We start from the raw sequence: 16,048 nt of genomic DNA, 5'->3' as shown, positions 1-16,048 counted from the left end.
TGCTCAGGGTACCTCTATTATGGAACAGTTTAAGTAGCATGTTCTCAAAATAGTCTGATGTAGACGCTTTGTCAACACTTAAGAAGAAGAAAATAAAGTAGAAATATCTAGACTATAGTATGCTCTGTCTTTGTGGTCTTGTGAATAGCCTAAGTGATGTGCTGTTCTCAAAGAAGTGGACAGGCCATTTTTCAGGAGAGGAAATTAGTGTGAATCGCTCAGTCCAAAATATCCAAAACGTTTATCAAAATGGTGATAATAATATGGTAGGCTAATGTCTGTTTAATGCTCTCTCTGCCTCTCTCCACACGCACACACACACACACACACACACACACACACACACACACACACACACACACACACACACACAGGGAGCCAGCCATCAAAATAAATCATCAGCAATGGAATATGAGTCATAAGTGTGACATTTGAAAACACCAAACACACACACACACACACACACACACACACACACACACACACACACACACACACACACGTTACAGCCTATATCTGGCATGGAGGGGAAGATAAACACGTCTCTTGATTTAGACACCTCATTGACTACACAGAGCACAGTCCTGATGACGAATGTACTGTATGTAGACACGGAGGCCGACAGAGAAGGGGGGACAAAGGGACCAGTTGTCCTGGGCCCAGGGAGAAGGGGGGGGGGGGGGGGGGGGGGGGGGGGGGGGGGGGGGTGTCAGAATTGGGTCCCCATTACATTGCATGTGTTGGGTGAGGGGACCCTTTCAGATGACTTTGGGAAGCCAACAGGGGGGACAAAGGGGTCACTTGTCCTGGGTCCATGCAGGGATAAAGAGCCCCCCAAAATTGGGTGCTCATTACATTGCATGTATTGGGTGAGGGGGCCCTTTCAGATGACTTTGTCCCGGGCCCAGCCAAAGCTGTCAGCCGCCCTGCTGTAGGCTACTGTGGCTTTCCTTGATTATCTTATTGTGTGTATTTAACACCAAACCACGCAAATGGTCTGTTCATATTTTTAACCATGCAGACCTTTGAAGGTCCCTGACGTACAGGCACATAGGCTAATAGCCTATTAGACGTCTGAATGCTTTGTTATTGTGGAGGATTTAATTGAAGGGTACAAGTTCCTATCTGGTTTTCCATTAGTCCATGCTAATTTTGTGCAGTGCAGTGCGTGGAAACTTTGTCACTTATTATCCTATCATTTTTTAGATCAACTTGTTTAGATAAACTTTTTAAGATAAACTTATTATCTTGTAAATGTTTGGTAAGACTTTACTTGGCAGTATACTGTCAAAAGCATGACATGTCACTGTCATAACACTGTATCGTCATGAAATGATCATAAGCAGTTAGGCCTACGTCAATGTCATATTGTATGACTGTTGTCATTAAGTGTCATTTGGCTATTGGGATAATACGTTGACAATTGTTTGAGCTGTCTTTGTTATAACAGGCTGACATCAAAGTGATATTATCAGAAGCTTTAATGGGCCCTTTATTATAACCAAGACAGTCCAAAACATGGCAACTTGTCATGACAATAGCCAAATGACTAATGAGGACAGTCATGAAACATTTATGACATATAATGTTTATCACACTTTCATGAATGTGTTATAACAATGCTATGTCATGCTTTTGACGGTATTGCCAAGAAAAGTGTTTTTTAAAAACTGAATGAGTTAACTGCACCATTCTCTTTCATGCAGAGAATGGCGTCAAGAGCTGCCATGAAATGTCTGCTGCAAAGAGCTGGAGTCTTCAGTGAAGATGCATGAGAGATGCAGATCATATTTCAGGTTATGTCCTGCACAACAACGGAAAACAACAACAACAACGACAACGACAACAACAACACATACCATTTATCCCATGTAGCACATGCCTTTAAGCCTTAACATTTACGGCATGTAGACAAAATTGCTTTCCAATATAAAGGGAAGCCTCACTACCAGTTTACAAGTAAAGTCAAGTCAGCTTACAAGTTAACTATACGACTGCAAGTTTACTACTGGTAATTTTCTTCGCATCTGCTGCTGCTGTTAGAAGAAAACTACACCTGTTCTGTTAGAACAGGTGTCACCAGGCGCCAGGTAGCCCTCCAGGAGCTTCTGAGGTGCCCACCAAGGATGCTAATAAACAGTGACTACAAGATTTTAGTCGCAGTTAATGCTTTTCTTAATTTAAAAATGAGATTATTTATTCTTTATAACCTATAACCAAATAAGCATTCAATTATCTGAGAATGATGCCAAGACATCAGTAGAGGATTTTGAACAAAAGTAGCCCTCAGGGAACCCTCAGTAGCCCTTGGTAGCCCTCTGTAGCCCCCGAGTAGTCGGTAGTCCTCAGACCCAGAAAGGTTGGGGACCCCTGTAATAGAACAAACCTCTTACCTCAAGCAGCAAAGGCCTGGCCAGGTGAGTTAGCTGAGCACTGGTGCCCCCCAGCGGTACAATGGTGCGTAACAAAATCAGGCAAATAAACTAAGATAGACTAATATAAAACATCGTTGGGAACATTTAACTCGGAAATATATATAGACGCTGGCTTCAAAACTAGACTCGGCTAAATAAATCAAATAATATACAGGCAAGCATCGCCCACAAACCAGGAATGGTGGGTAGGTATGGTAAAACTAATTAAGCAAGTGAATAGCATCACGTTTTCAATGTCACTCACTCTTTTGATATCTGTCTTCCAAACTGCTTCACAAAGTCCCCTTTAACATTAGGTCTAGGTATACGGCACATGGCTTGGAAGGAAACAATCGAGAAAAATAGCCAATGCAGTGCACTTCAGAATCTTGGGGCAGTGGGTGAGTTATCCTTTCCATGTTGAACTATCTTTGCACGGCTGAACCATAACGCCAGTCGAAAACTGCTCTCTAAGATGTGTGCAAAAATACAATAAACGAACAAAACGTTTCATAAAACGAAAAAATGTATAGTTTTGATATTTTCGTTTGTTGTGCAAGTTTATCATTACAGATCTATGACTAATAAATATTTTTCAACAGGCCAATCTTAGGACTACTCATCCCGAACTGCGTAGGACCCGAAGGACCTCTAAAGTTTTTGCACGGTTTTGAAGTGAAAGCAATCACGTTAGAACTAGTTTTGGCTCAGATTACCCTGTATAAATTTTAATTTTGTTACCCAACGATTAACATTTTCACTGTCATTTACCATATTTCTCCACAATGTTTGTGCCAACTGGGGAAACGCCGCCTCCGTTTAAAGGCTACACTTTGATATTGGTAATGTAAACTGCCTACTCACCGTCGCTTCTAGCTGTCACTGTGATGAGCTAATAAAGTTCAAGTTCATGGGATGCATTGATGATGATTATAATTTGTTTTTGAACAGCCAGCAGTATCCGTCGGAAATGTCGGACAGCTTGCAACAGATCTCATCATATCGACTCTGCAGTTGGCGAAGGTTGGTCATTTTCACACCGATGCACTAATCCCTATGGTGGGGAACAACCCTTACGCCACTTCATCAGAAAACGCCAAGGAATTAAGCACCAATGCTGAAGGTGGGCTTTCGTCTATGTATACAATTTAATTCATTAATACTAAAACTGCTCCCTTACCTTCTCACGATCATCTGCCTTTTCACGCGTATGTGTATTTGTCTTCTTTACTCCCATGCAGTGTACTGTTCCAAAGAGCTGAAGCTGGCTGTGCTCCAGATTCGAGCTCCTATCCTTCAGGTTGGTGAAATTATCATTATTACATTTTGCCTTTTGTCTCATGTTATTGGCAGTGTTACGGGGCTGATAGTATTCAGGCTCCATGCCTGATTTCAGGCTTGACAGAGTTTGCAAAAATAAAAACATTGATAATAATTAGCCATTAGGTTATCTCAGAAAGTGTTACAGGTTCAGGGTTTTCTTCTACTATAAGACTTGAATAATGGTCATACACAGGCTATTAAATGTTTGAATAATGTGTCAAAATAGGCCTACGTTATGTCACTATGCAGTATTTTGTCGTCGCCACTAGGGTAGGGGAAAAAGTTCAGGCTCATAATTTTTTTCACTATCACCCCTGGTGTTATCATATGATGATGTCTTTTGGCATTCCCCATAGGCAAAGACCAAAGAGTTCCGCAAGACAATCGTGTCCTGGATCAAGTCAAGTGGGTTCAGCAGAACAGTGTTGCTGTCCAGCAGCCATGCGTATCAAAGGGACGATCAACAGATGCAGGGGTAAGTCAGTATCAAACTCATCACTGCTAATTGATCAAAGATCCACATTAAGGTTATGGCAAGGTTTTACATTGATAATAAGAACAACCCTGTAATCTGGAAAAGTTTGGGACACTTGGGACAGTTGTGAATAAAAAGAAAACACAAAGCTACAGAAATAATTTTCACATTCTAATCATGTGTGGATGTAAAAAAAATTAGGGATGCACCGGCACCGGATATTGCTCATTATACTCGTACTCGTGAAGCACTTGCCGATACCAGGAACGATACTGCTATTACACAAAACAATGCAAAATCTTGTCACGTTCTGTGGACTTGAAAGCAGCATGGGAAAAAAGTGCCACCTCATACATTTAATAACATTTAAATCTACATGGAAATGGACAATACAAATATCACAGGTGGAAAAAAACAAGGCCATGCATTTATTTTCATTGTATTTTGGTGGTAAAAGGTATCGGTATCAGTACTCGGTATCGGCAAGTACACACATTAATGTACTCGTACTTGTATTGGTTTTCAAAAAAGTGGTATCGGTGCATCCCTAAAAAAAATCCAAATTAGTTGTTTACAAAAAGCTAAATTGTTGTTCAGAGGGAAATGTGCGCTCATTTGAAATGTAATATTCCTCAAAACAATGGGACTTGTTACATAAGTTTATCATGTGTATAAACTAACATACTCATACATGAATTTACATTCTTCTCTGACGCATTCACTCACAACACACACACACACACACACACACACACACACACACACACACACACACACACAGTCTGAGCCCGTTTACATTGACACAATATTATTGTTATTGGAATAAACAGGCTATTGTCATTTACATGCAGTCTGACAGTTGCATGTGTTCCACTCAAGTGTGTGAAGCTTGTGATTGGTTACTTACTATTCTAGAATGTCAATAACCTAATAATAACCTGTTTAAGGTGCTAACTTGTCTTGAGAAATCTATCTGTGCGAATCGGATATCTCATAAAGCAATTGCTGCAATAATCAGATTATTATTAACGGTTTATTCAGTTTTTATTAGCTCTTCAATAAACCGGTTACTACAAAACCCTGATTATAAACTGTTTATTGATATAAACTAGGGTTGTAAATCACAGCCTCCATGACGATACGATTCTGTATCGATTTCTTAAGGCAGAGATTCGATTATTTTACAATACGAATCGATTCGATTCGATTTTTTTCCAATTACTTTTCAACTTGTATAATGTTATGGTGCTAGGGCATTGGACAGGGGCCAGCGATTCGATTATTTTCGATACATAAGAATGCCCCACGATACGATGAGGTTTTCAACTGTTTATTGATATAAAACGTGTTCACTGGCGTTGTTGCAGCACATCTCTGCGGTTCCTGCTGAGTCCCAAGCTGGAGCAGGAGGCATCTCAGCGCATCAAGGAGCTGGAGTGGCGGGAGATGGAGAAGGTGTCCGCCTTCCCCGGCATCAGCGACTCAGAGAAGAAGCTCTACATCCCCGGAGGAGGAATCACCAGGGCCCTCTACAACGACTGGTACAGTAGCACCTAGCCTGCATCACCAGGGCCCTCTACAACGACTGGTACATTAGCACCTAGCCCAGGGGTCAGGAACCTACGTATTTATAAATGCACTTTAAAATTGTTGGGCTTTATTGAAATACATGCTATTGATTGAATTCAGTGTTTTTAAAATGGTATGGCTCTCATGAAAATGTATTTTTTTTTAAATTTGGCATTTATGGCTCTCTCCACCAAAATGGTTCCTGACCCCTGACCTAGCCTGATAATCATTGACTTTCAAATCTCTTCGATACTCGGTCTGACCAGGAGCATGACAATTAACGTTTCCCAAACGGCATGGTTGACCCGCCTCCCTATGTTTGCTACTGGTTGACTGGTGTCCGACAAAGTGGGTGGAGTTCCCGGAGATCAGAAAATAAATTTACATTGCTCTTGGCCTGACTAGAAGCAACACCAAAGGTGTGGCATCACTAGGAGGGCGTGGCCTGGCTAATTAACACCACACACATACTCATAATTCACTTTACTAATTTCATTTAATCATTTAATAATTTACTATTCTACAACAACTGGTACATCAACGCCACAGACATACTCATACTTAACTTTACTAATTAATGTTTGATGTGTGTGTGTGCAGCTGCAATGAAGACATCCCCATGGCCGTGCTATTGACGTTCTGTTCGGAGGGAGACAACATCCCTGATGCCTTCGCCCTGGCCAACTACCTCAACGACTGGCTGCACCTCCTCAGCACTCCTGTAAGTTGCACTTGTTAATTACTTACAAGACAACCGTGTCATTAGTACCATTACTTTTAATGAACTGAACTTCAACACACCCCCAGAGAGAGTAGAGAGAGAGAGGTTCCATTGGCCCATTGTTTCTGGGTTCTATTATTGGGGGGGAAATCCCCCTTTAGGCAGACCTAGGCAGACCTAAGGACTGTTCTATTCAATGCTAGGAGCATTATGACACGCCCCTTTAGGCAGACCGGAACCTGGTCACGTTAGGTGCCCATAGCAACCTATTATGTTGGCATATCTCTATACTTAAAGAATCTCTGACACCCCGGTGTACTACATCCTGCCCCAAATATTTTCACTATAAAAGCCCATGAGCTGCTAAAGGAAATGCAAATAACAAATAGTTAACAAGTTAAGAGCACTCAGCTGGTTGCGTCAGCAATCCACCTTATTATCCACGTCTACTAGATGTTTTTAATCCCAAATTAATCATTTATAATGTAAGAGTTCCGTTGAGTTTACATTGGACTTTCAGTTTATTCCGAACTGTGAAATGTTTACATAATGTTTTCAAAGCTTTCGGAATTAAGTTTTATTCCGAATTGAATTTGAATTAATTCTGAATTAAATGTTTCATGTAAACTAGGCCATTATCCACGTTTACTAGGGCGTGCCATTACATGGTATCTAAAACAGTAAATAAGAGAACACGTCGAACCGTCTATCGCGTTTGTGGTCTTTACATGATGCCAGTGTTTGTTCAGTGCCTGATTCAGGGTCGACAAAGTTAGTTTGCAAGAGCAATATCTAGTCGTCATGATTTTTTATTTGAAAGAGTTAAAGGTTCAGGCATCTACACAGATGTCGGTGAACGTTTTGCTAAAGGTGCGTCACCTCGGAGGTGGTATACACTCCCTTGCAATAAGTATCAACATAAAGCAACTGCAGGAATTGCATGGTCCATCTGCAAACGCTTTTATCCTGCGAGTGTTTGAGACCACATGACCACATGGTCGCGTCTTCGGACATCAGCACTACATTTGGTCAAAGGCTCGTTTGTGATTTCGCAGGATGCAGCAATTAGCGCAGCACGCATACCATGGACACTGCGAAATAACAGTGCATTCTGATTAGGACATTTTAACCAGAATGCATCATAATGATGAAATACACATGCGTAGATAGCCCCATCTTGAGGCATCTCAAACAGGGCACAAGTCAAACACAATTTCTACCCATCATGCAACATTATCAACCCAGAATGCATTGCTGGCTGCCTGTGACTGTCGTCTGTAGATATTACGGAATGCCGATTGCCCAGTGATGCTGCACCAGAGAGAGTAGAGAGAGAGAGGTTCCATTGGCCCATTGTTTCCTGGTTCTATTAAGGCCCCCCTTAGGCAGACCAAAGGACTGTTCTTATCATTGTAGGAGCATTATGACACCCCCCTTTAGGCAGACCGGAACCTGGTCGCGTTAGGTGTCCATAGAAACCTATTATGTTGGCATATCTCTATTAAAGAATCTCTGATGCTGCACATAGCTTAGTCCCAGTGGGATGATTTCAGGTTGCTAGGTAACTAGAAAAGGATAATTTGGGTACAAGATCATACGAGCAAAAGGATGGTTTTGGGTTGCTAGGTAACGAGGCAAAGGATGATTTCGGGTTGCTAAGGTAACACAAGCAAATGATGGTTTTGAGTCTGTAGGTAACAAAGCAACAAGGCTGGCTTGAGTTGCTAGGTTACGTTATTGAGGGATGTTTTTGTGTTTTCCAGGCTGACAGATCGCCGCAGTGGAATGTTCCCGCCTCCTGGAAGCTCTTGTTTGGAAACGGAATCCCACCTGCCATATTCTAGAGCTCAACTGAGAGTTCTAGAATAAGAGACTTTTCTACATCAACTGTTTCCTGTACCTGATGCTTAAAAAGACGCCCATCATCCCTCCCCTGTATGTTCAAAGGCGCACCACTGTGTAATATTTTTCGCACTTTCTTTTCAGAATTCATGCTGCCCATTCACAAATGTTACCTTTTTCACAAATACTTACAACCACCATAAAATTCAAGTATTACTGTAATTATGACTGGGAAAATTGCTCTCTTCATACATGAAAAGGTGGATCTTCTCCATGCCCGCCATTTTGAATTCCCAGAAATAGACGCTTAACTGCAAAACGTACTGTTCTTTGGTCATACTAGTAAATATTCGTTTATTATTTAGTAAATATTCTTGAAAAGATCAGATAGACTGCAGTTTCAATAAGCAGCATACAGGTAGTTGCAATACCTACTCTTGCCACCATCCTACACAGTGCACCTTTATTTACATATTCACCATATTCATATTCACATATTGTCAACTTACCCAATCACTGGAAGTGGAAACCTATAAAAATCCCAGACTGATCAGCTTCAGCAGAGCCGTATAGGCTCTGGGCTTCAGTAAGCGATGCTGCCCCACAAAGTAAAAAGACAGTAACTGCGCAGAGCTCCAAACTGAGTACAATGTCTTTAAAATGATCCTTTAATCCTGTCTCGGGTAGATTATTGATATGTGACAGTTGTGTTACTTTTCTATTACCACATTTATTGCAGATCAATAATTTAATTTAACTTTATATTTTGTTATATCTGTCAATAAATCATCATAACTTTTTCAACAAAAATGCTGTCACTGCCTTTCTGCTGTGTAGGGCTTTCTGCTCAGTGCTGTAGTGTCCTGTTCTGGCCAGATTTGACTCTGGGACAGTCATCTCAAAGGGGCCCCCACTCAATACATAAATACAATACAGTGAGGACCCAATTCTGGGGCCCCCTCTGGTCCCTGGGCCCAGGACAGCTGACTCCTTTGTCCCCCATCTGTCAGTTTCCTTGCTGGTCAGCCCTGTGATTGTTCTGGGAAGCTGATCTGATCTGGTCTGAAACCTGCGTCTCGAAAGCATCATTGCCGTTACCAGTTACCGGCAACTACAGTAGGTTTTCAATGGGAAATTAATAATAATAATAGTAATACATCAATTTTGTATAGCGCTTTTCTAAATACCCAAAGACGCTTTACAGAACATGTAACATAAAACAAAAACATGAACAGACATTCAAAGACATACAGAGACTAAAACACAACACAACGGCAATGGAAAGTTCTTTTTTGTCCATAAATCATGACGGTATGGAGCGTTCACGTTAGTGGAGAAATATGGAAGCCCACGGCGGGGGCGGCGATGAAAAGGCCATGGCGGGATACGAAAATCCAGAGCCTCCCGTCCCGTCCCGTTGCATTGCATTGCAACCAAGTAAGTTGCTAACTTAGTCAGCATGTAACTATGTTGTCAAGAACCGCACCCCTTATCCAAAGGCTCTCCTGGACATTTGTTTCCTTTGACTGCCTTGTCAGGGATGTGTTTCTCGACAACATTGCTGCTAACTTAGTTACAATTTCTGGGTGTCAGTTCACGTCACATCCTCGACATCTCTTTGATCTACCGCTGCTGGTGGGTCACCTGGGATTGGTGCCATTTGAAACCCATTCAAAAATACATTATTTCGAACAGCCACAGAAAACTTTGATAGACCTAGACACACACTATAGGTCTTGTTTAAAAGCTGATAACAACTAAGCCCCCCATATTTGGGCTTGCATGCCCACCCCCGGGGACCCTGGTTCGAGTCCGGCCGGGGTCATTTCCCAATCCTCCCCTATGTCTCTGTCCCATTCGCTTCCTGTCACCATCTTCGACTGTCCTGTCAAAATAAAGGCATAAAAGCCCCTAAAAATATATAATAAAAAAAAAGCTGATAACAATTCGCCTTTGGCTAAGCCCCGCCCTCTTTAGTTACAGTTGCTAGGTCGGACAGATACATTTTCAATGCTGAGATGTCAACGTGATTTATGCAGTGACTGCAAATCGCAGCAGTTATTCACTCCTAATAAATAAAAAACGCATTCATAGTATTGTGAATATAAGTAGCCTATTTATTTTCTGAACGGTCATCCAATGCATCACAGCTGTTATGGGCTCTTCTATCGATAGGCATTGTAACCAGCACCATGGTAAGCTGAGCTCGCATATCTTTTGAGCCCTGACTCAAACTTGCTAGAAGAAAACGAAATCACACAACGTGATGGCTGTTCATCTTCAAAGCTACCACAGCATTGTGTAACATTAACGTTTGGTTTATATCTTCAGTAACTTAACAAAATCACGGCCATCAGCTGCTAGTCAAAACACTCCTGCCGTGACCGATAGTTAACTTTGTTGGCGGTGTTTCTTCATTAATTAGGTCAGAAATCCAAAATCCTACTCTGAAACAGGTTCGTGGTTTGCTTACAACCTTACTGAAAAGTGGCACGAATGAGATAGTGGCATGATCGGAGCACACAAAGTTTTTGATCCGTGTGCTTTCTAGTCGAGTGTGAGGCTGCCGAGACCCTTCAAGGCAGATTATCCAGCTGCTTATTAGTCCGGTTTTAGGTAAAGAGGAAAGCGATTACCACCTGTTATATCGCGGGGAGACTTGCACCTTTGTCACAAATACCCCAGGCACAATTTCCAATCATATTTTAATAATAATACGACCGTATCTCGCTAACTACTTGAATTTCAGCATTGAGTTCAATGGAGCGCTGTCAAAACTGTCCGAGGTTTGTCCGAGGTCGTCCTTTTGCTGCGCTGTGATTGGTCAAAAAGCACATTAGGGCGGGCCTTAGCCAAAGGTGAATTGCAATGCAGTTTCCCATTGCCAATGGCAACCTACCAAGTTGCTAACTGGTTAGTAACAATGCTTTCGTGAAACGGGGTCCTGGACGGCTGTCTGCACTGTACTGTACTGTAGGGATGCACCGATACTGGTATCGGTATCGGCACCCGATACTGCTCATTATACTCGTACTCGTACTCGTCAAGCACTTGCCGATACCAGGAACGATACTGCTATTACACAAAAAGATGCAAAATCTTGTCACGTTCTGTGGACTTGAAAGCAGCATGGAAAAAAAGTGTCACCTCGTACATTTACTAACATTTAAATCTACATGGAAATGGACAATAAACATGTCACAGGTGGAAAAAAACAAGGCCATGCATTTATTTTTATTGTATTTTGGTGGTAAAAGGTATCGGTACTCGGTATCGGCAAGTACACACATTAATGTACTCGTACTTGTATCGGTTTTCAAAAAAGTGGTATCGGTGCACCCCTACTGTACTGTACTGTGCTAATCTAATGTGATGTGCTGCAGCCTGAAAGCCGGCTAGTGAGCTGGCATCAGGGGTGGAGCTATTGGAGGAGCGAGCAGGGCATTTGCCCCTGGGCCCAGGGCCCTCCCGTATTGATAGTGGGGGCCCTATTGTGACCTTGGCAGGCTGTATAGGGGCCCTATCAGTGTTTTGCCCTGGGGCCCGGTGTGCAATTGTTCCGCCACTGGCTGGCACCCTGCCCTGCCTCCTTCCATTCCCAGCAGAGACCTGACCGTTACTCCTACTGGAACACACAACACTTACAGTACACACACACACACGCACGCACACACGGAGAGAGAGAGAGAGAGAGAGCAAGCGATAAACACAGGCACAGACACACACACACCATTTACAGTACACACACACACACACACACACACACACACACACACACGGGGAGAGAGAGAGCAAGCGATAAACACAGGCATAGGCAGACAGACACACACACACACACAGAGAGAGAGAGAGCAAGCGATAAACACAGGCATAGGCAGACAGACACACACACACGGAGAGAGAGAGAGAGAGAGAGCAAGCGATAAACACAGGCACAGACACACACACACACACCTGTTGGGAAAGGCTTCCCGTCTGCTGACAGCGGCCAGGAAGGAATCGCTGCTATTGGTTGTTGTGAATTCTCTTCTCGTGTGTGATGCCGGAAGGGTACAGCCCTTTTTTTAAATTTCACTCTACAATCTTTTCATGAGGGGAGCAGAACCCCATGCAGAGGAGCCGGCAGTAGGGGACAAAGGGGTCCATTGTCCCGGGCCCAGGATTGGGTCCTTATTACATTGTACTGGGTGTAGGGAGGCACCGATAGCACTTTTTTGAAAGTGTAGTACCGATACCGATACTTTTTACCACCAAGATACAATGAAAATAAATGCATGGTTTTTCCACCTGTGATATTTCTATTGTCCATTTCCATGTAGATTTAAATGTTAGTAAATGTACGAGGTGGCACTTTTTTCCATTATGCTTTCAAGTCCACAGAACGTGACAAGATTTTGCATTGTTTTGTGTAATAGCAGTATCGTTCCTGGTATCGGCAAGTGCTTGACGGGTACGAGTATAATGAGCAGTATCGGGTGCCGATACTGATACCAGTATCAGTGCATCCCTAACTGGGTGCTATAAACAGGATACATGCTGGGAATTGTGTGTGTGTGTGTCTCGGATGCAAAGGCTGTATGTGAGGGGAATAAAGGAGAAAAAAAAACAACGCTCACACAACTGTTAGAAACTAAAGGATGCCAGTTTTTATTTGCAAGATACAGTCTCCAGTAATGAAATGTAAGACTTAAATTCATTAATTGTTATTTTCATTCATTTCGGGTGTAGGCTACTGGTCGTTTACCACAGTGTTTATTAAGCCGTTTCCATACCAAATAACAATCCCATTATATTGTACAATTCAAAATAGTTTGTGTGTCTCTTTTTTTTTCTTCTTTACATCACATCTTCAAACGTACACTATGTACAGAACAAGAAAAGCATTCCTGGGGGTGTGTTTCTCAACAATATCGTTGCTAACTAAGTTAGCAACTTACTTGGTTACAATGCAATTTCCCATTGGAAACCTTGTAAGTAGTTGCTAACTGGTTAGCATCGATGCTTTTGCAAAACGGAGTCCTGACGCAAGAGTGGATATAGAGTGCGTTGCAATACGCTACCTTGCCTCCTCCACTTGCTTCTTGTCATGATGACATCACTGACAACATCATTATATTTCAATATCTTGCAAAAGCTCAATTGTAGAGTCTTTTTCTCATTTGCAATTGGGATGGTGAATGAAAAACAGTCCCTCAAAAGTTGTGGCTAGGCTGACAGCTGGGAAACTTTATCGTTTTCTCCACGGAGGAGGGGCCAGGAGGCGTGGCGAGGAGACAAGCGCAAGTGGAGGAGGCAAGGCCGCATATTGGAACGCACTCAATGTCCCAAGAAAGAAAACGGATTGAGGATTGAGGATTGAGTTTGCAGCCCACCCCTCCCCTGACACATAATAATAAGAAATTTCAAGTCATTTCATATAAAAAATAGAGCATTTATGAATCTTGCCTTTGAAAAAGGAGGTCTAAAAATACAAATACACATGTAATATTTATTATATATATTTATATATAAAAGCATTACAAGCTGAGCTGTCCCGTCTCATACATTGGCCTAGTCCAGCTTTTTCTTTGCCATTTCTCTCCCTCTCTCTCTCTCTCTCTCTCTCTCTGAAAGTAACAAGAGCGTGTTTTTTTTAAGGGAGAAAAACAATGAAACTGAAAGACGTAACGTTAAAAAAAAGAAAAGAAAAGAAAAAAAAAAACGGAGAAGAAAAAAAGCAGTCGAACCATGATGTTGCTGGTGGTGTGTGTTCAGATATATTTCCCACGTAATGTACGTTCCTCTGCTTCTGCCACTGATCTCTGCTGTAAACAGTTTTAATAGGCTGTCGGGAGGCATGTGGGCGGGCTCTGAGGTGCTGTGAGGACGAATAGGAGGAGGAGGAGCTCTGGTGTTCATCCCTTGGGGATAGGATAACGCTTCTGGGGGAGGAGCCAAGTCAGGCATCACTGGTTCTTGCCCTGTCAGACAGAAAAAAAATCCAAGAACATATCAAGCTCGATTTTTATTTTATTATGATTATTTTTTTACAAAGTCGTCCACACACGGATGCAAGTACACCAGGAGGATGCTCCTATACATGGGTTTACTGTGTTTATAAATAGGATGTTGTGATGTGGCAGCCAACCACGTGAGCTAATTTTTTGACCGACAGCGCTTTCCAACAGAGGTAGAGTTGTGCGCAGATAGTGTCGCGCAGCCAGGAGAAAACTAAAATTTAAAACCCATGTATACAAGGAGAGTTAATCAATCACGTGAAGGTAGAAGCAGCAACTTCTGGTAACCCTTCATTTGGACAGTGACTCTTCAATCAGAAGGCGTCTTCTTGGTGTCAATCTTTAATCACATTCATGTGGTGTTGTCCAAATGAAGTGTAAACCATTTTAAATGCATGTTAGACGTTTCTGATTTAAATCCCCAAACATATTATATTAGAGGGGCATCCGTTTCTAAATCAGGCACATAAATATACAGCTGTTCATGAATGCAGTGCACATGCAAGTGAGAGAAGACACAGGAGCTGAAACAGGGGTACATTTCTGGAAACCAATTGCTAACTATGTTAGCTACTTTGTTGTTTGCAATGCAATTTCCCATTGGCAACTACCCAAGTTGCTAACTGGCTAACAACTATGCTTTCGAGAAACGCACACCAGTTTAGCATGCCAACAGAACTGATAGATGGACCAGTTTTTGTTTTTTTTGCATCTCAGTCAAAACTGTACATATGTGCGGGGCTTCAGATTTAGTGAGCACAAACAATCTGGCACTGACCGCCCGGGTATTTTTTTTGTTTTACACATACATACATACATTTTTGGTATAACAAGTATCATGAAGAGTAGACGAACTTCTGGGACAGTGATTTTCAAAGTGGGAGTGGGGGCCGGGGACCGGGAGGCTGGGTTTCAAACATGCAACCTTCTGATCTAAAGCACATCTCCCTAAACACTATAGGCCACAGCTGCCCATATAACAAATATGCACTGCTGATGACATCATCTTGACCCTGAGAGCAGCATGTATGGTAGGGACCAGTAGGGACGGTATTATGTGCACCGCACCACACCTCACACCCTTCTGGAAAGAACAATCACACCAAACAAACCAAACCACACCACACCGCACCATAGCCCACCCCCACCGCCTACCTTGCCTGACTATCCTTACACATACATTCCAATATGCGGGCTCCATCCTCAGTCTATGCTTGTGGCCTCGCGTTTTGCTGACGCCCTGCCTCCATGGAGAAAACAATTAGGTTTCCCCACTGTCAGCCTAGCCACAACAATTTTTGGGAGACTATTCTTCATTTACCATCCCGTTTGCAAATGCGAAAATTACATTAGAATAGAGCTTTTGCAAGATATTGAAATACAGTGCTGTTGTCGTGATGTCGTTACGAGGCCACAAGGAGGCACGTGAGCAGGGGAGGACGCGAGTCTGCATATTGGAATCCACCCTCAGTTTCAGAACAGTCAGGAAGGCATACATCACATCACACAGCATGCTGCCACCTAGGGGTGCAATGATGCAAGAACCACTACAGGGAAAACGAAGCAGGTCTCTCTGTGCCCTCTTATTGCAGTAAGTAGCCCCTTACAGGGACACTGTGCAGGAAATGGTCAGAAAAGGTACTGCAACTATACTGCTCATTGAAACTGGGTTGGCTATCGCCAAATTTGATATTTACATGGAAGTTTA

The 16,048-nt window shown here is 42.5% G+C and overlaps 2 protein-coding genes across 3 annotated transcripts in view; one reads left to right on the top strand and one right to left on the bottom strand.

The window, feature by feature from the left end:
- Positions 1-3,049: 3,049 nt before the first annotated feature.
- Positions 3,050-8,705, top strand: psmg2 (proteasome (prosome, macropain) assembly chaperone 2). The gene is made up of 7 exons (XM_063184987.1): positions 3,050-3,256; positions 3,366-3,537; positions 3,656-3,714; positions 4,094-4,212; positions 5,580-5,753; positions 6,382-6,502; positions 8,266-8,705. The coding sequence occupies exons 1-7, from the start codon at positions 3,200-3,202 to the stop codon at positions 8,344-8,346; spliced, it is 783 nt and encodes a 260-aa protein (XP_063041057.1). The 5' UTR covers positions 3,050-3,199; the 3' UTR covers positions 8,347-8,705.
- A 4,262-nt stretch (positions 8,706-12,967) lies between these two features.
- ptpn2b (protein tyrosine phosphatase non-receptor type 2b) overlaps positions 12,968-16,048 on the bottom strand; it is a 28,182-nt gene continuing 25,101 nt past the window's right edge. For both annotated transcript variants that reach the window (XR_010032250.1, XM_063186066.1), the window contains one exon: positions 12,968-14,304. Coding sequence is in view for 1 of the 2 variants with exons in the window: in XM_063186066.1 (XP_063042136.1) it covers positions 14,283-14,304 (22 nt within the window). In the remaining variant the exon portion in view is untranslated. The remainder of the gene's footprint in view (positions 14,305-16,048) is intronic.

Source organism: Engraulis encrasicolus, chromosome 20 (assembly GCF_034702125.1).
Source record: "Engraulis encrasicolus isolate BLACKSEA-1 chromosome 20, IST_EnEncr_1.0, whole genome shotgun sequence".
NCBI lineage: Eukaryota > Metazoa > Chordata > Actinopteri > Clupeiformes > Engraulidae > Engraulis > Engraulis encrasicolus.
This window is presented reverse-complemented; position numbering and strand designations above follow the sequence as displayed.

What these genes read in the sequence shown, in the direction of transcription:
- psmg2 (XM_063184987.1), top strand. Translation starts at nt 3,200, where the DNA reads ATGTTTGTGCCAACTGGGGAAACGCCGCCTCCGTTTAAAGGCTACACT. An exon ending in TTCGAGCTCCTATCCTTCAG is followed by an intron (nt 3,715 to 4,093) that starts GTTGGTGAAATT and finishes CATTCCCCATAG; the next exon opens with GCAAAGACCAAAGAGTTCCG. An exon ending in TGCACCTCCTCAGCACTCCT is followed by an intron (nt 6,503 to 8,265) that starts GTAAGTTGCACT and finishes TGTGTTTTCCAG; the next exon opens with GCTGACAGATCGCCGCAGTG.